Source organism: Haemaphysalis longicornis, unplaced genomic scaffold (assembly GCF_048455015.1).
Source record: "Haemaphysalis longicornis isolate Haplotype H1 unplaced genomic scaffold, Haemaphysalis longicornis Haplotype H1 scaffold_6, whole genome shotgun sequence".
NCBI classification, from domain to species: Eukaryota; Metazoa; Arthropoda; class Arachnida; order Ixodida; family Ixodidae; genus Haemaphysalis; species Haemaphysalis longicornis.
The window spans coordinates 95677086-95698545 of record NW_027526407.1 but is presented as its reverse complement, the minus strand read 5'-3'; the positions used below and the strand labels follow the sequence as shown (position 1 = coordinate 95698545).

At 42.7% G+C, this 21460-nt stretch overlaps 1 protein-coding gene across 2 annotated transcripts in view; it reads left to right on the top strand.

The window, feature by feature from the left end:
- Positions 1-16975, top strand: part of LOC144141060 (D-beta-hydroxybutyrate dehydrogenase, mitochondrial-like) — a 122195-nt gene extending 105220 nt beyond the window's left edge. The window contains exons 2-6 of one of the 2 annotated variants that reach the window (XM_077672568.1): positions 327-386; positions 7617-7690; positions 11012-11225; positions 12812-13018; positions 16673-16975. In XM_077672568.1, the coding sequence (XP_077528694.1) occupies positions 11021-11225; positions 12812-13018; positions 16673-16878 (618 nt within the window). In that variant the 5' untranslated portion in view covers positions 327-386; positions 7617-7690; positions 11012-11020 and the 3' untranslated portion in view covers positions 16879-16975. Of the gene's footprint in view, positions 1-326; positions 387-7193; positions 7454-7616; positions 7691-11011; positions 11226-12811; positions 13019-16672 lie in introns of those variants that run through there. The other variant, XM_077672569.1, reaches the window with a different exon arrangement.
- The last annotated feature ends 4485 nt before the right edge of the window (positions 16976-21460 follow it).

The following is a 21460-nucleotide window of genomic DNA, read 5'->3' as shown; positions in this document are numbered from 1 at the left end:
GCATGATTTTTAGAAGTGGTTCATTCAATATTCGAACCCTACCAACATGTTCAGAGAAAAACGCAATGTGGAGTAAACATCTGCGAAATGAAAATGTTTAACACTCACTCCTGTACAGCTTTTATTTCTAGCCGTGCGGCTACATTTCTAGTAGATGTCCAAATTTTCCTCATTGTGAGTAGAATTTTTACGCTCAGAAAATCTTCATGCCATATGTTTCGTCGCTGGAAGTTATGTATCTTATTATGCGGTTCCCTTTATGCATTTCTTTCGCGGGTGTAAATCCTGTGGAACGTACTGAAGCTGCTTTTTTATATCCGTTTCAGATGGCATCACTGGATGCTTCTGTTCATTCCTATTTGCAGATCCTTGATGCAGGTAGGTAGGTAAGTAAAATGTTTATGTGCGGAAAAAATGTAGAGTGGGTTGGCCTTGTTCGTTTAGAACGCCGTGCGCTTCCACATTTGTGGTTGCTTGCTGAATCAGGCTGCACTGCTACTGCAGGCCCCAGCTTCCAACTGGTCAGGGGCGGGGAGGACAGAGTAATAGGATGTTGAGGGCATAGGAGGGCGAAGTGAGTTACAGTGGCTACAGTGGGAAGCGTTAGACTGTCCTGGTCGTGCGTGATACGTGAAGCGTGAGATGCAGGTCTGGGAGAATACAGTAACGTTATTGAAAAGGCCGGCTTCAAGTCGCTGCCAGAATTTGGATTTATGGTCAGTGGGGATCGTGGAGGAGTACTATAGGTTTGTGGAGTGTTGTAATGGTGAGATCGGATGTCGGTGAATCTGGGGAGAAGGAGGCAGTAACACACCATCTTAGAAGCTGTAGAAGCAGTTATAATGCGCATGTAGGAGCATAAGTATATAAACGTCGTGAAAAAAGGTTTTTCAAATATTGTCCCGCGACACTAGTACAGCAGAAGGAAGAGTTTCAAAAGTTCTTTAAAATGCGTACTCACAGAAATGCCGGAAACCCTTTGGCGGACACGCGGGTGAAGCACAGAAGAGACTGCTTCTCAGCGATATGCACATCATATACAGCAAAAGTGGGTTGGAAATGACCCTTCCTCGTACCGTGACCTCGTTCGATTCAATTACGTCGAATGTGACATACCGCTAGCAAGTCCCCACAGAAACATTCGGCGAATCACAAACCTCTCTAAGCTGTGCGCAAGCAAGCAATAGTCAGTATTGACAGTAAAACGGGAAGCAACAATATTTGAAGGCTGCACTGCGCGAAAAGACCTGTTGGCGTGTGTGCCGTCACCGTAATGAATGCTGCAATGGCTGTCAATGGCGCATTGTTTTCTCATAAGGCCGAGCATCTGCCATTCAGAAACAATACGTTTTCATTACACGGAATACGGTAAGTTGTGGCTTTGGGCATTCTTTTTGCACTCCAGATACAATGAATAGTTGATGTAAAGACGGTGAAAGGGCTATCCGGCCACTTCCCCTCACGCCCTTCTGCTGTGAAAACTATGTTATTGGTGACCTGTTGTTGACCATGTTTTATATATTTTAAGCACAGCATTATCCAGCGACATTTTTTTTAAAGTAGTTCCTATCAACTTTGTCAAAATTTCACAGAATAACAATGATTTTTTTATGGAAGGTAGCAACTTGCTGGTGTCAAAACGAGTATTAGAAGACAATGTTTAGTGACAGTGGTATTTGTTTGTACCTTGGTGTTAAAGGACAGCTTCGCCGTTTTTGTTCAGTGCATGAATGTTTTCAAATTATAAAAGAGGTCATTTAAATATAACAACAAACGATTTGTTTTTCTCAGCGTATGCTGAAAGGGATATTGCACAAATTGACAGTTTTTTATAGAAACTACTGTGTATCAAATCTTACGGTCTAATTAGGATGTTCTCCGCCTACAAAAGCTGTTACTGAGGAGAATGCTGTGCGGGACATTTGCAAACGGCGTCATGACACTGGAGTGGTTGTGGAGTTATTGTCAAGACGACATCAATAAAGAACAATGTGATGTTATGAGAATAAACGATCTAAGCAACATCTACATCACAGTTTAAAAAGATATAGTGGCGGTGGGTAACATATGTTATCGTCAACTGTCAAGAAATAAAAATAAATTTATTTCCCTTTTGTAAATATTATTAAAATATAATAAAAACTTTCTTCAAATGGTGTACTCTACAGGGCTTTGGCATTAGTTCGCACGCAGTAAGCCTGTGTTGAGCTGAAGACAGACCGGCAAAAAAAAAAAACGCTGGTGGGTATTTCTTCATTCTGAAAAGGCTAAGCAGGCTAAGCCTGAAATATGCGACTATAAAGATGTACAGAAATGCCACGTCTGCTTTCGGCAAATACCGCTTCGACAATGAAACACGGTTACCAGCCGTCTGCTAGTTAAAGGTGCGCCTACCAACAGGAAAATATGAGAGTCTACATAAAACGGACCAGTATTTACGATGTCTGTATGGACAAATAACTGGTTATATTTTTAACAACCATACATCTTGGCCGGATATGGATTACGTACATTGTATTGACCACCCGAGTACAATTTTTTCAATGAACAAAAAAGCTGGTGCTCAATGCAGCGCTAAATCTATTAAAATTAATCACTTAAAAAAAAGTGGCGCCACGTACAGGCGTACAAAAAGTATCTCAAAATTTATAAGACAGCCAAAAGAATAGGCGGATCCAATGACGTGTTCCATCTGATCTTGTTCAAAGATTAGAATGAGAGACAGCTTGGCGAGTTGGAAGGGGTTCATATTCAAAATTTAACTGCGCGAAAGGCGGATACAAGAACGAACACGGACTGCGCTCGTCCGTGTCCTTTCTTGTATCCGTCTTTCGCGCAAGTAAATTTTGTTTAAAGATTATTACGTTCATATAGCATACCTTTTTCAAAAGCGTATTTGAAGGTTTTCGGTGTGCCGAAGCTAAGCTAGAAAATTCAGGAACAGCATCTGTTCGGATAATGCATAATAATAACAACGAACCCGTGCCTAAATTTCGCAATTTATCTAAAGACATTGAACCCGTACACGTCAAAATAGTCGCACAGTCACGCACGGTATGACGCCTTCTGGCATGGTTCCCGCGCTCGTTTACGCTGCGCGCACGTTTTCTGGAAGATATTCTACTCTTAAACCGATGGCAAATCTCGGGCGGGTTGGAATTAAAACATCCTTTTCACAGCACTTTCTGAAATGGTCTTCAAGTGATTTTGTGTTGTAAAAATATTCAGAAAATTTTCAGCATATCATAGAGAACATAAATTAAATTTGAAACTTAGGGCACGCCAGCACAGACGACACCGTCGAATTCAAGGTTCCTGTGGTGGCCTAATTCTTCTATGCAAAAGAGGTTTTATGTACTGCCTGTATCTAAAAAAGTCCCGGGACCAGACAACCACCCTGCGACTTCATAGGCAACGTTATCTCGCAGTGCTGCTAGACCACTTATTCGCCTCTTTAAAGTCACGGCAGGCATTCATATAAATTCAATTTTCGAATTTTTCTGCTGGCAGCGGAAATGTACCTTGCACTTCCCGGCTTTAAAATTAAAGGGCCAAAATCATCGTGTAATAGATGTGGGAATACTTTCGATATTCCTGCTATTTCCCTCTGCTTCCAAGACATGATACCAAAAAAGTTTCAAGGACCCCAGGAAAAGTTTTAATGTAATGCTGCGCTTTGATATCCCAGGGCTGGCAGGGCGTCGCAGCAGAAGTCAGAATGGCGGGAAGCCAGGCAGTCTGGCATTGTGTACAGGCGTTAAGGAAATTTACAGAGCTTTTTCTCACCTGCTCCCTTTCAGGGATGCACACAGTGCGCTCTAAAACATAGCTTGTTCCCGGAGTTTGTGTAGACAAGCTTCTTGTGGCCGATAGTAGCGTGCAACGTTATTCGACCAATCGCATAGTCGTCGCAAGAGAACTACTTCATTCTGGTTATAGCCAAAGGCTTTACCTAATGGGTTCAGATGCTTCGCCTAGAAAGTTGTAACGAGACAGGTGCCCTTGGCAACGAGTTCAAAAGGGAGCAGCTGTGACGGTTAAAAAAAGTTTGTAACACAGCAAAAAGCAACATGAAGACACAAATACTGATAGATAGATCGTAGAGACAAGCACTTAAGCCGCGAAACAAGGGAGAGCCGATGTAGCGTGAAGGGTAGAAAATGATGGTTCGCAGTCTCGCGGAGAGGTGAAGAAGAGAGGAGACGTCGAATTTCCGCTCCTCCTGGGAAGCCCGGTTCGAGAGTCCAAGCCCCCTGCGACAGCCACCAGGACTGCCAGTCCCCAAGAAGGACTTCTGTGCCAGTCATCAGGGAAGAATTCGCTCTCAACCGCCAGCGTCTGCATGCCAGGCGCGGCTGAGACACCTTCGCTGTCGCCGGCTGCTGTTGCTCCGCTGTGGCTGAGCTGCCCTCTCTATGCCACCGCTTCCATCGCCGACCAAGTCCGTGCCCAGCCGCGAGCAATTGCAGATTGTTTTACCCCTTCCTTCAATTTGGTGTGATTTAAACCGTTGAACGCGTGTAAACCATCGTCCGTCTCACTTGAACATCTTGTAACACCACGAAAGTCCCAAGATCCTGCCTATGACAACAGAGCACTAGACGCCGCAGCAGATTGTAGAGAAGCTGTTGAAGATATTCCCTCCCATCAGTTAGTACTCCTAACTGAAAATGGGCAATACTTCAGAGTTTCGTGTAGCCGTATTTTCGGTATGCTGTGACGTGTTGCGCACGGCGTGCAGGAGAACGGGTCCCTAGCACTCTCCGGTCAACATCACTGACAAACGAACGGTTATTCCATAACTGAAGTGCATGCTGCTTTCCAAAAACCAAGACATCTGCACGTCCACCATATAAAAAACTGTCACATGTATACTGGCTACTGCGAACCGCTGATACAAGAAGCAGAATTACGGAGTCCCTTTTTGTATACTGAAAATGGCCTATCGATGGATCAGTACCCTCCGCTGCTACTTGAGGGCGAAGTACGAACACTCTGCAATGAGAACCCTCGGTTGCCTACATAAACCATGTTCGTAAACACAACGCTATTGATAGGAGGGGGCATAACCGATTGCCTAATAAACACTGAGAACGTGTTTCGGGACATCTGCCACCATTACTCCCTGTCTTTAATCAACCAAGAAGACAATCCGGCCATTGCACACGAAGGGTGACTACTGAGGTGGGCGCGGTAGCCAGGGACAATGTGGAGGGTCAGGTCTCTTCCAAGCCTGGAGGCGACCTCCTGCCGATGTAGCTTTTTGAGAGCTGCCTGACGCTGCATGATCTGTGCGGCTGCCAGCACCAAGCTCCTTTGACGTTCAACATGGATGATTGGGTTCTATGGTGACAGCAGAACTATTATTCTAACAAACACCAAAACACGAAAAGAAGGAGTAGGTAATAGGGGCGCTAGTTCTTGACTTTCTCATGCATCTTTTCTGTGTTCGTGTTCCTTATTTTTTGACGTGAAAGATTCCTGGGGAGCATGAGGCGCTGTATGGCTGCGGTTGTCGCTGGCGGTATGTTGTCTGTCAAGCCAAACGTCATAGTTTTACTTCAGCAAGGGGAATCGTAGTGCGTGATTATGAAGATGAACATGTTTTTTGTTGTAATGGCTTCTGACGCCCAAAATAGGTTTTGAGTATGCTTTGCGTTGCGCATGCCCCACACACTGCAATGGCCGGATTCATAAAAGAATTTATTTTTATCGAATTTTTTTTTACAACTCGCATAGAATTAGTCACATTGAAGTAATTTGGTGACATCGGAAAAGACCGATGACGTTATTACTTTTGTTGAGATGTATATTTTTACTACGGAATATGAAATTCAAAATATGAATTGATGTAGGGATATTGCTTTTTAAGTAATAATAAAAAGTTTTTGTGTACTCTAGCAAGTACGTTGAATTCTTTCAAAAGCAAGCGTGAACATCCTTTACCAGGGCGAAACTTACGAACGGCGAACTTCTACTTTAGAAATAATGGCGGCAAAGCAGCTTCAGCAGTTTCCGTTCGACTGGTCATCAGAACTGATTTTTTACCTCTTATTAATATTACCGCTTATACTCGGGTGGTAGCGGTAGGCACAGATGCCACCTTACTGAATGTTATTAGGATTATATCTGTACATCTCTGTACGAAATTGGTGATGTTACTCCTGCCCAACCAGATTAGGCAGTCGCCACTCAACCTCAAGGCAAATAAGGGTTGCACAGAACGGCACCAAGGGGAGGTGTTGCGCAACTGCACTTAGCGTGTGGGGAAATTTATGTGCGTAGTGAACTTGAGGCTGTCATTTGGGTTGACGTGGGGGAAGGACCGCAGTGGCACCGCAATTGTGTTTGTGTGGCAAATTTATATTCACCCATCCTCCACCTTCCTCCTCCTGATCCCATTGTTTTTTCCTTACTGCCCCTGCAAGCAGTTCAACACCCTTTGCTCTTCATTTTTCGGCTACGTCCTTCTACATTTTAAGCCTTTTAGCCACATTTCATGTACGTTGTGGCGGATGATCACACCCACATAGCTCGGGACAGCTGCTTATAGATGAAATGAAGTCATAGAGGCTAATTGGTAATGTAGTGCTCCCGAGGAAGTGGGTTCTCCCCCGGCCGTGATGGGTTCTTGTATGATGGAAGCGAAAAGCAAAAATGCCCGTATGTAGAGATTGCGGCCCACGTTGAAGATCCCCGGGTGGTCAAAATAAATCCGAAGTGTTCCAGTATTTAGGCGCACTTCATAGCGTAAAAACAGCTTCGGCGCAATAAATCCCAGAGTCACCATAAATGTAATTCCGTAGTGCGAATCAGAAATATGACCCACTCTGACCCACAGTCTCAGAAAAAAAAAAACACTTTCTATGCGAATGAGCTCGAACGTTAGAGGACTATTCTTTACTTACAGTGAACTAAAGCACGCTACCTTACCGTTTCTTCCTTTACTGCCACGTTGGGTGCCTAAAGCGCGCTTAGAATAAATTAAGCGCCACTACAACGCGAACTGCCTGTGGCACGTGCTCTTGCGTCTTGCCTAACAGCTGACGTCTGAGCAAAGAATAAGAACCGCTGTTTTCCTTCAGTCTCTGCTCGAACATTCTCTGGAGGTGACGTCGCCATTGTTACTGCGCAACTAAACCCGTTCTGAACCTCGACGTTGCATATAACAACTTTTGCAATTTTGCAGAACACAGCTTCTCTTTGAGACTCCAACTGGGCGGGTCGAGCGCCTTTGGAATACTTTAGCTCCCAACCGTCGCTCCACACACGTGCCAAAAATGCAAAGTGATAAAATTAGCGTGCCTAAAACAGAATATAGTAAGTTGAACAAAACGTGCCAAGTTTTAAATGTACGAGAGGAAAAGCGTATTTTAAGTTGTTCGAGGCAGCACCTTACGAGGCTGCTCAAGGGACCCACACTTATGTGCACTTCTAACTCGGGACTCCCAAGGTATTATTGGCTGGTGCCGCGCTTGTACCAGGAAGTGCGTTACAAGTAACCATAGCCTTGCGCATTAATTAAGGGGTGTCACTTCATGAAACCATCTCGATTGACCATATCCGCCTAACACAGGTGCGCGACGAGTTCCATTTGTTCCCTTTACGCGTTTCAGAGCGGCAGCGCCACTGTGCCAGGTCATTGGATAGCATCGGCGATTTCAGCGAAAGGAAACACGAGGTACTACAGGTCAGTGAACCTTCAGTTGGTTGCCAACTAAATTGCGCGGACATAGCGGCGGTGGCCCGCCTCCTGCTCCGGTTTACGTGAACTTGTACGCTTAATAAGGACATGTGTCAAACCAGCAGGAAAAAGCGGCGAGCTGGTGCTTTGATGAGGTCTAAGCAACATTACAATTATGAGTTTCTGATTGACACTGGAGGTAGCTCGGAGGAAATTTTGAGGTACCGGAGGTAGCATGGACGGTGTCGTAGATGAACTGGCGGGTAGCCAGTGATGAGTCGTAGTATCCGTTTTGGAGAAACGTATAGGAAAACAAATGCGTCAACGGTTGTCATGGTGTCTTGACATCGCCGATTGACTAGTCACACTAAACATTTTCTACAAAAACGACGTCGTACAGTCAGATTATATTGTTGAAAGGCAAAACATGAAGTTCAAGGGTAAACTTAACCAGGAATGCAAATGTAGTGGCCACATTATCGGCGACATTAGGAGCAGTGTAATGGCAATAGTTACTGCTTATTTCTGTTTAAAGGTAAAAGCAAATGAGGGAGCCATAGTTTCTGTATTGCATTGCAGGCAGACCGGTCGCTGTTCGGTAGTTGGAAGATTGATATATTGAACTGAACAAACATTGTGTAAAGGGTTCAAATTTGTTATTTATACTACATGCAGTTCATGCCCCGCGCCCATAATCAAAATAGCAAAATACACCTTTAGTGCTCTATAACATTCTTTGTCAGGGAATTTACTTTTCGTAGCAATGGAAACCAGGTTTCTTTTATTTGTTTATTGATTCAAGGCACTGCCGGCAATTTTATTAAGTAGAACTCGGCTGTCGTTGGGAAAACGACTGAGGTACTACTTTGACTTCGGCATTCGTTATTATCTCGACTTCCTCGTGCAAAATTGCATGCCTGTGAGGAATAATGTGAACTAATTCCTGCGATTATCTCCAGCAAACGAAATATTGTGGCATATTTTGTTCGTTAAAATTATTTGTTGAGAAAATATGTAACCGAATTAACTCGCCCTTCAGTGCCTTGAGAACTAAATTTTTATTTTGAGTAGTTTTCCAGTTATTTTGAAAAGAATTGCTAATGTTCACCTAGAACCGCTTTCCTAGACTTAGGAAAGAGTATTCATTTTAAATAATAATGCATGCATTGTTGGTTGTGTATGCACCATACATGACCTTGTAATGTATATTCACTTTCAAAGTTGGCATAGGCTGAACCATTAGGCTTTTTTATATTATTATCACAGAACATCATTTTTCTCGGCCCTTGCACAGCTTCACAATATTTCAATAAACCATCTGAAAATTGATATTCTGTCTTGAATGACTACTAGCCGCGTCAAGAAACCCCAATCAGTTTCTTCACTCGACATAAAACGTACTGAACTAAAGCCAGACATAAATTTTTGTATTCAAGTTTAAAAGAAATACAAGTGCGCTAGTCTGAATCACTTGGTGCCAAAATAAATTCCCCGAAAGTAAGTTGCACAAGTCGTGATGTTTCTATGCAAATTTCGAATTAACCTTGTTGAATAATATCAATATCCTAATTTGTTGTCCTTAAAAAAGAATTTCTAACATCTATAGAAATATCTATCAAAAAGTACCATCATGTGTGCCTATTCCGTTTAAGTGTCGGCCACTCATATATTCTGGTGTTGAATTCTTTCAGAGCCAGATCCAAATGTCCACTCTGTGCAAGAAAGTACTTTGAAGTTTTTTTTTTAATTGACGTGACCAATGCATTCCCTTAAGTTGTTGACAGCAATTTGGGCCAGTATTTTGTATTTGTATGTCATGTCACCGGTCGACCGTTTAAATACCCGCCATTATTTTTTCCAGCTTGCTTCCCTTATTAGAACCACCTGGCGTTCCTCTCGCCCCGGCCACCCGACTTCCAACTCCGGTTACGCCACTATGTTTTACCCCTGTCGAGGATACGTGTCAGCTTGCTTTCCAGATATAAAATATTCGTACAACCATGTACTGAGTAGCATCGTTGCCTTTGTTCTTAAACCTAAATTATGCTAGCTGAGGCATATAGAGTAAAGCAGACGGTATGTGTATCGCCTAAATTATCGTAAAGGACTGTTGTTATTTGCAGCGGTTGTGGCGTAATCCTCTTACTCCTAAATGCCTGCGGTGCCGTTGCTGGCATTGTTTTCGTAGGTCGCAGGGGTTCAGACGCCGCACCGACTGTATATGGCTCGATTTAGAATTGGGAAACAGAGTCAACTAGACTTACACGGAGAAGATGGAAGTTGTCTAAGCCTCTACGTCACTCGAAGTGGCGCCGTAAAGAAGGCAACACCGAAAAAAGTTGAAGCTGGTTGCCTCACAGGGCAAGATAAGCTTGAAAGCGCTTACTGTTATCTGACAAGAGATATTGCTAGAACAAAAGGGCATTTATCATGCGAAATATTGGTTATATTTCTCTTGTAAAAGAGAAATAGGTGACGCCTAATCCTTATTTGATTTCAGGGGTGACCATTCCCTAAACGCATTTTACAATTCCCTATGCAATCATGCACGCACCCGTAAGTTTACATTGGGCGTCTAGGGAAACCCTAGGCAAAGTGGCCAAACGTGAGTAAGGAGTACACTGTGCAAGAAAATTTTCCACAAACAGCGCTGGGCTGCCGAAGCCATACATATAAAATAGTCGTTAGAAAAAGGTATCTGTAGTGGTCACAACAATGCAGTTCCCGAACAATTCTCTTTGTTATTGGGACCTGAGGTATACAAAAATACCTAATGAACGTTACTTGGCCTCTGGAAATGCCTTAAGTTTCACAATGTCCTAAAGAATAAGTTTGCAAGCAACAGCGCTATTGGCGAGGCGAAGAGCGGAATGGCTTTAAGGGCGATATTTTGCCCGTGAAAAAACGCATTGGGTACACAACTTTCCACCCCTCATTAGGGTATTAGAAGAAATCGGTGATTACCAATTTAAAAACTCTGATATTGTTAATGACATGAAAGATAAGTGTTGGCATTGAGGCATGACGTAAAATGATTTTATGGTGGAGGACGTGTTTAGTAGAAAGAAAAGCAATTACTCCTCTGTAGGTTCGTTGAGTATTTACAACACAAAGTTGTCATCAATCTTCAACTATCAGTGCATAGTTGAAACAATTAAAAAAAGTGATGCAGTGAGCTTCCCAGCTCTCAATAATATGTTTTAAAAAGGATCGTACAAAAGCTGAAGACACAAATCCGCGATCACTGGTCTTATTTGTCCTAGGTGATTGTGTTCACACAGTACGAAGTGTCTGTCCACAGACAACGCTTTTTTCTTGTTTTCACAGGTGATTACCATGAAGACGAGGTGGATCCTCTTTTTCTTTCTTATTGTTCCCGTGTGGAAACTGTCTCAGCAGCTGAAGTACATCACGGAAGTTAGTGCATGGCTGGGTTCTATCGTCCTTGTGATGTGGGCCAGTTATTTACTTTCCCAGTTCCTCTGGTCCAGGCTATTCATGCGGCTTGTGGGCGGCGAAGGCAAAGCGGTGCTTGTGACGGGCAAGTGGAGCCGTTTTTTGTTCTGGCTATGCAATAGATATTTCACATTAAGCTGGGTTTGTATGCAACTGCTAGAAACGTAACCACAACAACTCTTCAGCGTGGGCCTGCCAAATATATTACTAGCAATCAGAATATGTTTCCTGGAGGAACTTTTTCTGTCAACACTACGTGTGTGTGCCTTCTTGTGGGTGGGTTTGCGTCGATGCCAATAGGGAAGTATTGTTGCAAAATGCAATGAGCTAATTTTCTGACAGGGAAAAAAAATCTTGTGCTTTCACAACACGACACAATTTTTTTTATTGAATGAATTGAATTTTTAATGCAAAACGCAGAAACGGAGAACGAAAGCAAGACGTCCAGTTTTTTTAGGTATATCTTGTATTTTAATGTGCCTCGCCGGCTATTCTAACCAATCTTTTGGGTACTGTCGAGGCCCGTCATCTTTAAGAATACTTTTTTGACTTATGTGGGAGCCTGAAATTGGGCATGCTTGAATTTCACTACCTATTCCTAAAATATTCTCCGAACAACTGAACGCTCCGTCGGGAACCAATAGGTTCGGTATAGCAGCCCAAGAAATCCTCCAAGCTGTTTTTGACGAACGAAGTGGCAGACAAGTAACTTCCTCTTCTGTTAGGTCACCAGCTGGAGCATTCATATTGGAGGCATACGGAGCAACTTTGAGGGCTGCGATACAGCTGATTGGAATGAAGTCCAGCTTAGACATTGTTTTTCAGTTAATACACTTATTTTGTAATAACAAAGTTAATATTTAGAACTTCGATTACGCCGCAGAAAAAAATTAAAGCCCTCCCACATCTGAAGACATGGACGACCGCAAAGCTGTGTTGGTGAATAGCCATATTGGGACGTGTATGCAATGTCATTTCATGTAACCTGCCTTTTGTGTATGTAACCAGTACATTCAAATCGTCTAAGTGGCTAATTATAATCTAATTTGTTTCCGGCTGGGGTTAGTAAAAGTAGAGTTACAGCCCTTTCTTTCACCATGCTACTTCCGTGTGCGTCCATGTACTGGAAGCAGACGATAATTTTGCAAGATTTATAATTCTACTGTTAGCTCTCACGAGAAGTATATGAAACTCGGCGTCTTAGAAGTCTAAGGTCATGTACATACTCCCTCCGTAAAAGGCCATGTGTAACGCTTAATGTGACACGTAAATGAAAATGGGTGGGATGATATAGTCTTCTTAGCGGTGAATCTGTGTAAGATTGCCACAATAATTGTTTTGCTTGAGACATAAAGAACATTTTACAGCAGCTTTGGAGACGAGAACTTTCATTCTATGCGGCTGTACCGACGGACGCATGTGTGGTCGGAACCTGTAGCTGTATACGGCTTCGCTCTGAAAACATTTCCTAAAAATATCTGGGGTCGTAGTGGTATTATCATTATCTTCTGTAATAGCAAAAGAAATTTGCGTACTTTATTGGGTAAGGTGGAGGTGAACATGCATAAACTTGCTGCGAGAAATTGGAATTTTCTTACCGAGATGGTCGGTCCATAAGCCTTGTAACTTCCGGCTGGTTTCTCTGACGTTGGTTGTCGCTTCATTTTTCAGGCTGTGACTCTGGCTTTGGCAACCTGTTGTCAAAGCGTTTATCGCAGGAAGGATTCTTTGTATATGCCGGATGCCTTGATGCATGTGGTGACGGAGCCGTTGAACTTTCCAAGTACCCGAACGTTCACATTGTACAGATGGATGTAACAAAAGACAATGACGTGGAGGATGCTCTTGTGTTGGTAAAGAACAATTTGGGATCAAAAGGTGAGCATAACTGTTTGCCGTAAGACAAAATCGCAAATTGTGAATATTTCAAATTTCCACCTTGACTTTATTATTACTTAGCGGAGTAGCAAGGGAAAACGTCCACAAACCATTGGTGGTAAAGATAGATTTCTGACAAAATTGGTGCACGATGGCCGCAGACAAAGCTGTCACTTTCAAGAATGCGGTATAAACACAAAATAAATCAGAGGTTTTTAGCCGACAGGTACATTTTCTCCGCAAAATATCAATCACCAATGTAAACTGTAATCGTTTTTTGTGTTATAGTCGCTAGCAATTGCAGATCACCGAAAATAATAAAAGCTCGAGGTCCAAAAAGCTTTTCCGATCTTTTACCAACCACAAGACAGTGCATTGACATTCGAAGTAAATATTAGGGGGCTAGGCATGATGTTCTCACATCAGGGGATGTCAAAGATCACTTATTCAATCGTGGTACATCCTTGTCAATATCATCGTAAGTTTTGTTAGTAGTAGGAGCCTGCTGTCATCTGAAGTGTGAATAGGTCTCGATTATCAATCTTCCTCTGCTGCTCTCTGGCTCCCAGACCCACTGCTTTTTGTGTGTTTTTTTTCCTCTTACGTGTGCGCAAAGCTTCATGGCGGCCTGCTACGCAGACGCACGGGCTTTTCGCTGATAAACTGTGTGCCCTTTTCTTGCCGTATTATGTTCCTGAAATCTTTTGTGACAATCTTCCCCCTTCTTTCCAAAAGTTTAACTTGCATAGCAAAGGCCCTTAAACGAAATTATTCGCAATGGCCGACCATCTGCCCGAACGTCTCATTAACTTGGGATGAAGGGAGCGTCTCGACGCATCGACACGTCTACAAATAAAAGACTGTTGGCGCTAAAGCTGCATCCTTTGGAAACTTCTGGGGGTGTTCTTTCAGAATTCAGTTTGCTTAAAAGCTTGCTTAGAATTTGAGGACGCGGCCAGCCGTGTTTTTGTGGCGGACACCACCACTGCTCATCCTTATTCTTTTTCAATGGGCCCTTTGCGCTTCAACATTTTATTATTATTAAGAGTAGCACAGGTATTCGGAGATAAGTTTTGACTGTGCCGCTTTTGCGTTCAGAAAAAAAAAAACGCAGGGGAAGTGGTTTATGCACAATTCTATGAGAAGTTCTGAGCTAATTCACTCTTTGAAAGTACATAGCCAGCGAAAATTCAGTATGGACTACATGCAGTGCTCCCACTAGGACATTTGAAGAGCGTTAATTTTACAGCCGAACCACTGCCTCAAGAAGGCGAACAAGACTAGACACGTCCGTACTTGGAACACCCCAAGAAAAGAAAGCTCTGAACTTAGAAACGCGTGACGCAGCTTACACAGCGTCAAGCCTTTGAGAAGCCTTTGTTATCTACTCCAAAACTTTGATCTTGAAAATAGTTCATAGTCATAAGTAATCACCTTATAACGAACACCTTAAACGACGAGTTGTATAAGCTTGAGGTATAAGCTACTTTAGTTACTTGAATATTTGTACCGAATAATGACTAATCCAGTCATATTAAAGGGCTTAAGGTGTAGCTTAAGGTGAGCATACGGATGTGCTTCCGGTGCAGTTTAATTCTCAATCAAACAAATTGGGCCCACTCTAACTATTTTATATAAAATCCACATCCAAGTCATGAGATGTGTCGACTTGAAGTTCATATAACGTTCTCATTGGCGTGGGACTTTGTTGTTGAAGGCGTGCAGTAGAATGCACACCGGGACATTGCTTTTTAAAGTGTTCGGTTTATATATTTCCTTGCGATTTGTAGAGAAGTCATTTTTCTTTCCCCGACGTTAGAAGATTCGTGGTAAACTAGACGTACTATTATATCAAAACCACCAGTGAGTGACAGTTTGCACTTCGAGCACATGTCGTAGCTGGAGAAGCGCGAAATTCACTGCGTCGTCACTTCGTAGAGACATGCGCCAACTGCAAAGACAATACACGGGAAAATGGTGGATGTTGAGTCCCCAACTCAAGCCTGTCTTTATCCCGTGACTACTAAAACCGATAACTAAGGCCACATTGGCGGGCGGACCATAAGTACCGGCTGCACGGAAGAGTTATTCGGTTATTCGGCTTTGTGAGTGAAGTGTTGATGGAGTGCCAGTAAGGCTACGAGACGTTGATTTTATTTCCGGAGAAGCCCAAAAATTTAAAGAAAAATCTTGAAATTGCAGCGTGTGAAAACTTCAAAGAGTTTTATACGGATTCCTGTTCTTTTTGCTTTTCCTTAGCCTGGTTGCATCCTACTGATCAAATTTCCTCATCATTCTATCTTTGGATGTCCATTAGGCCGAAACTATTCAATGTATCTTCACTTGAAATTGATATATTCATTTTTTCCAGGTCATGTCAATTGTATAAAAAAAAATATTATTCCGTTTTTTACGAGTAACAGATTTTAGGCGTCCCGCTTGATGTCAAATATTGAATCGACCTTTTATTACAATTTCTGTCATTGTCTCGTGTACTATAGAGTTAGAAAAGAATATACTGTCAGTAATTATTTCTTTTGTCAATAATAATGCGATTTTTGAGTCACCATTGTTGGCGTCTGCGAACGGCGTGCAGTCGCCAGAGTTTTTTTGGCATTGTTCGGTGAGATACTTTGCTGCGCTGCTTCCTTCTGTAAGGTTAGTCCAAATCGCGGATATGATCGTAGCCCTCAGTATCATCATCCCCATCAGCGACAGCCTAGTCAATTTCTCGGAAAGACCAAGGCCTCAAACTACTACATAGGGACGTTTATTCCTCCTCCCTGGCTGACTGTCCTCCGACTACCTCTGTCTTGCCTTGCCCAAGGTTCCTGGTTAACCTCTGAATTTTTTTATTTCATAACTCCATCAAACTGACGGCCTTCTCCTATTCTACTCTAGTGTCTCAGGGGCTACTCAGCCCCCTGATTCGCCACAGGATGTCATTTGGTGTCAGTAAATTGCCCTTAGGAAGCGAATGTATTTTTCGTAACTATTACACCTTTCACTCGATTTTCCTCCCTGCCTGATTCACCAGGCACGTTTCAGGTCCGCAAGCGTTGCTCCTGTTATGCATTGCTCGATGGGCCATTGAGGGTAGATGAGTTTTTTTTCAGCTGTTGAGTACAGTGCACGTTTTGACCCCTTAATACGTCTCTACAAGTGCGCATTGGCCGTATACCATACTTTTAAGGGACGGTGGGGACCCATCCTTCATTACTTGGGAGTGCCGGCGGACTGCACCCCACCTTGTAACTATTGTCACCCAGATTTGTTTTTTGTGGTTGGAAGAGTGGACTATGCTGAGTTTAAGAGGGGCTTCTATACAGTTTATTACAAATTTCTTTAAATTTATTGATATTTGTCTTTAAGCCAACAACCACGCACTGCGAGTGTAGGTACTCAAGCATTTTTTAGGCGTTCTACGGACCTACTCAACAATACTCTGCCATCTGCCGACACGAAAAAACAAAAGCATTCCCGTTTATCGCTAATCCTGCGTTCTTCCATTTAAGAATTCTAAATATCCATGTGAGATGTTCTGCGAACAATACTTTGCGAGATTGAATTAGATTATTTTAAAAAAGAATCTCAATGCACCGGTCCTGTTTGCTGAGAAAGGATTTACCCTGCCGTTTTTTTTCCCTCGCGCAGTGTTGTGGGCGGTCGTTGCCAACGCCGGCATCTCCATCTCGGGCCTAATAGAATGGCAAAGCATGCAGTCCATTCGAAAGGTGTTCGAGGTGAATGTATTCGGCGTTGTCAGAGTGTGCAAGAAGTTTCTGCCCCTACTGCGGAAGTCCAGAGGTCGCGTCATCCTTGTCTCCAGTGTTTTCGGCAAGTACTCAAAAAAGCCTTAACGTGGTGCAGAATCTTTCGTTTCGATATATTATCGTCCCGATATTACTGAAGGGAACCGAGTATCACAAAGTGCCGATCTGTCGTAGAATCACGCGAATGGGAACGTAATTTAAGCAAGCAATAGAATATCAGCTAATTAAAAAGTAAGATGGTTGATCTGAAATTGCTCTATGATGATGGTTGATTGCAATCTTGTATAATGGGCACAAAACCTATGAAGTAGACAGCAGCAATAATACAGACAATAATTGATGCAAAGACATTATAGGAATTGAATGACGCCGCTAGGACGCAATAAAACGAAGCATTCAGCAATTTTGGCACGTTACACTACTGCAATATTGGCTATGAAAGTGAGCAGCATATATACGCAAATGGTTAGGGATGTAAGACATCATGCTTAATTAAGGAACCGTTGATCATAAGTGGCATCCATGCAAAGTATGTCTCGTGCTTACCGTGATTTGTACCTGGAAACATGCGAAAAACTAATCGGAAAAGAAAATATGGTGAGGTTTTTAACTTCAACTTTATCGGTTATATGCTACTCCAGTACTTCCTTCATAAAGTACTCCCTTCATAAATTGACTTGAATAAATTGATAAGTAGGCCATGTTTCTGCATACATTAAATAGGAGTATGTTTAAACTGGGAGAAACTGAAACGCAAAGCTGCAGTTTGTTATCATTCTTATCGCTTGGGAGTGTTGAAACACTGAGGTCATCCAATGACTGCTGCCGTTGTTGGCGTGATGTAATACCCAATACGTTGCGTGACAGCGAAAAAAAGCACTTCAGGGAAATATAACCCCTCTTTAGATAAAATAGGGCAAACTCATTATTGGTATTCAAATTCAAGAAAACCCATCCTTTTATTTGGGAAATATGGTTAGAAAGCATCACAATTTGAACAAATTGTACACCAAAAAAATTGCTGTGTCTACGATTGCGTGAAGATTGCTCGTAGGGTGTATTCATAAGATCTTGAGGCCGAGGCCTCTTATCAGCTTTAAATATCACCAACATTGCTTTTGTCACGTTAGTGTTGTGGCAGATATGGGGATACCCAAGCACAACGTGACCAACGTCGTTAAGTTTCATTGCCGAAGAAAAATTTTGGTATATTATAGCACTATTTTATTGTCATCAATTAAAATAAAGTTTTTGTGGGGTTGTAGTTTGCTAAACAAAGCAATATTATAATTTTTATTATTATTAGTTTAAAAATATATTTTAGTGGAGCACGTTTGTTTACACGAATAAATTTCAAAGTGCTCTGATTTATTGGACTCCTCTGCGGTAGTTCAATATATGCCAGTCCATTCCGGACAGCAACTCCGGTGCCATTGGGCTTGTTCCGCAAACGGTGTCTATTATTCTAACCAAAGCAGTTTTATTCCTTCATAAAGTGCACCCTGTGGTTCTTATTTTAGCTTGTTCCTCCATGGCACTTTATTTCGATAAATGATGAAAGAAAATCAATTACAGCTGTGTATTTGTGCAGTAGTGTTTCTTAATATTCACAAATAAGGTGCAAAAGTACAGGGGGAACAAGCAATTCCACGTTTTTTTCCTCCTAGACAGCATTTATTGAACTATTGAGCTGCGTATCCAGCCTGTACATAATTTGTGGTCAGAAAAAAATTCTACTACTACCTGACGTAATATTTTGTTAGTCACTTTTCCTTCATACTATTTTTCGCTTGCCCTTTTAACGCGGTGTTAAGATCAGATTGCATATAAAATAAGTCTTTAGCTGAAGGTGGGCAGGGCGCCACGTTGTTTATTGAGCAATCTTGCCTTTAGGCCTATGCGTGTAATCAGAAAAGACTGCGGGACATAACATTTACTATCTCCGCTTCCAGTGAACATAATAAACAATGCCAGATTCGTATCTCAGTGGAGCGAACCAGCTGGAGTGAAGCGGAAAAAGAATTCTTTTATGCTATACAATATTCCAGCTGCGTCACACGGACGCTAAACAAAGTATGCATCATTGCGGTTGCAGTCATCACTCCCACGGCCTAAAGGTTCTGGATTGCAGCCGGTTCTTTTTTAGTTCAGCCATAAAATATTTGGAGGCGCTCCACACGTTTTCTCCACCAATCAACGCTAACGTTTTACGCACCGCGACTCAAAATCGAGCCGAACGTCAAACGCAGCAACGATTAACCCTTCATATCTATGGTTTGTCTCAATTCATTGTTTTGTGGTTGGAATGCTATCTGGGCCATCCAACTTGAAAAACCCTCCCGGAAAGGCTTGCGATAATACGATAAACACTGCCCTGCCTCTCTGTACGAAATAATACGAGCTCACATTTCTCATTACTTTTCTTCATCAAAGGTCGGTCAACTCTTCCCAATACCGTGCCCTACTCAATGACGAAGCATGCAGTTATCTCACTGGCCGACGGACTCCGTAGAGAGTGCTTTGACAAGGGCGTGGACGTCGCCACTATTGAGCCAACCATGTACAAGTAAGCTGGTTATATCCACTGTAATATCAGAATTGAATGGCCTTGCGCTGCGACAGTAATTACTAATACGAAGCCAAGCTAGAGTGCGCTGTCTACAAGTACGGACAAAATAGCGCATTGGAGTTTACATATAAGAGTATAGGACTAATATTATCTTGGCAATTAAAGAATACACTTGGAGTGTAAACCTCCACAATACACCACATCTGTCTCGTTTAGTGTAATTAAATTTTGATGGGATCTGCAATCTTATTTGAGAGGATTAAGAGCGCAGCCAAAGGCGACGGACAGAAATGGCGTGCACAGCAGACAGCGCTAACTTTGCCTTAGTGCCCTTTCCTTAGTGCCCTTTCCTGCACTTCACCTCCGGTTGCACTATTCATGACTTTAAATATGCTCTAACATCTATCCAAACATCGAACAGTATTCGACTATATCTATGAAACAGGCGCCTAGACCAGCTGTGACCAGAATAAGAAATGCTCCAGTTTGTGCAAGTTATGCGAAACTGAAGAATATTTAATGGGCAGACAACCAATTTTTGTAATGTGTATATTCTCTATCCCAGATGAAAGGGCATCACTTAAAACACCGTATTCCGAAAGGGGTTTGCTGATAACGCCCTATAACTTCCTCAATTAGAATTTTTAGATCTTCGAGACGCACGTGTCCTGCCAAAACTAATGCTGGCAAACATGATCTAGAGCAGCCCGGCAACATCGTTTTCGTATGTATGCAAGATAAAAAGCGGTATTGGAAAACGTTTCTCTAGCCAAAAAAATAATGAATAGCAGGCCTTCCTATTCTTTCATCCAGTTGTATAATCACGCATTGCAAAATTCTTTTTTCGCGAAAAACCAGCCGCCACGCCTACCGCCAATGCAGGTTTCAGAAACGGAAACTGAACTGTTCGTTTCACGCGATTAAGTTTTCGCGGTGCTCTTCGAAAAGAAAAACAGGAGATAACAACCTAAACTTATGCAAGTACTCGCGTTAAAGGTTTTCAAATAAAACAATAAACGTTCAAGTAGCAGCAAGGTGTGCACGCTGCGTGACTGGGATACGTACTGTGGTGTCTCTCTTCGACACTACATGACGCCACCTTGAGAAAGATTATGTGAAATCAACATTGTTTCCGTCAATATCTTTAAAAATTCCTTGTAATAACCCCAGTATATAAAATGCTGGCTTTCATAATAGCTACAGGGCATGGACTCCATAAAAATCGGTTATACGTCCATTAAAGGGCAACTGCACTGATATTTCCCATCGGCCAGATTTACTGTGAACATACAGTACGTACCACCACACAAGATGGGACATTACTGGGAGTCCCGTGAAATGTGTAGTTAATAAGTTATAAGCGTTCAAAATAGCTCCGTCACCAGGGGCGCTCCACCTGCCGGTGGAACGGAAAATAGCTATCAAGCGGAAGTGACAATGCTCCCGGCCAGGTGCTCTTTCCTTCAGACAGCCAGGAGAAGCGTCCGAGCTCCGAAGGGCGCTTTTTTCCCAGGGGGAAGAAATGTGCGCAGGATTCCTCCGAAAGGACGACCGCTTGCGGCCGCTCGGTCGCTGGCTGGGCCGGCTGCAAGTCCACTTCATCTTGGCCGTAATGGCCGCGCTCTTGTTTTTTTCTGTTTCAAAATCTCCGATTTTTGATGGCCTTTCGCGCGGTAGATACGCATATTTTAGCTGTAATATTTTGTATCCTGAATTCTTTTTAGGTGGACTAAACGAAACTCAGGTTTTCAAGAGGTCGAAATTTGGAGTGCAGTTGGCTGTCAAGGTCGCGGAAGCTCCTTTCCGTAGGAGTTGAGGTGGTGGGGAGAAACTGCAGCATCCTATAAACTTTATGCTACTATCAACTATCTTTTCCAGAGAGAGTTGGCACATACCAGCCTTAGAAGTGTCAGCCTTAGACGGCAGATGCCAGTGTTTGCGGAGACCAGACTTCTGACGCCTTCATTTTTTTATCTTTCTTGACTAGGACCAACATTGTTGCAGAAATACTCTCCTTGGAGGCGTTTCGACGCGATCTTGGCCTCCTTCCTCGCGAAATACAGGAGGAGTACAGCGAGCGTGAGTTAATCAACTGGATGA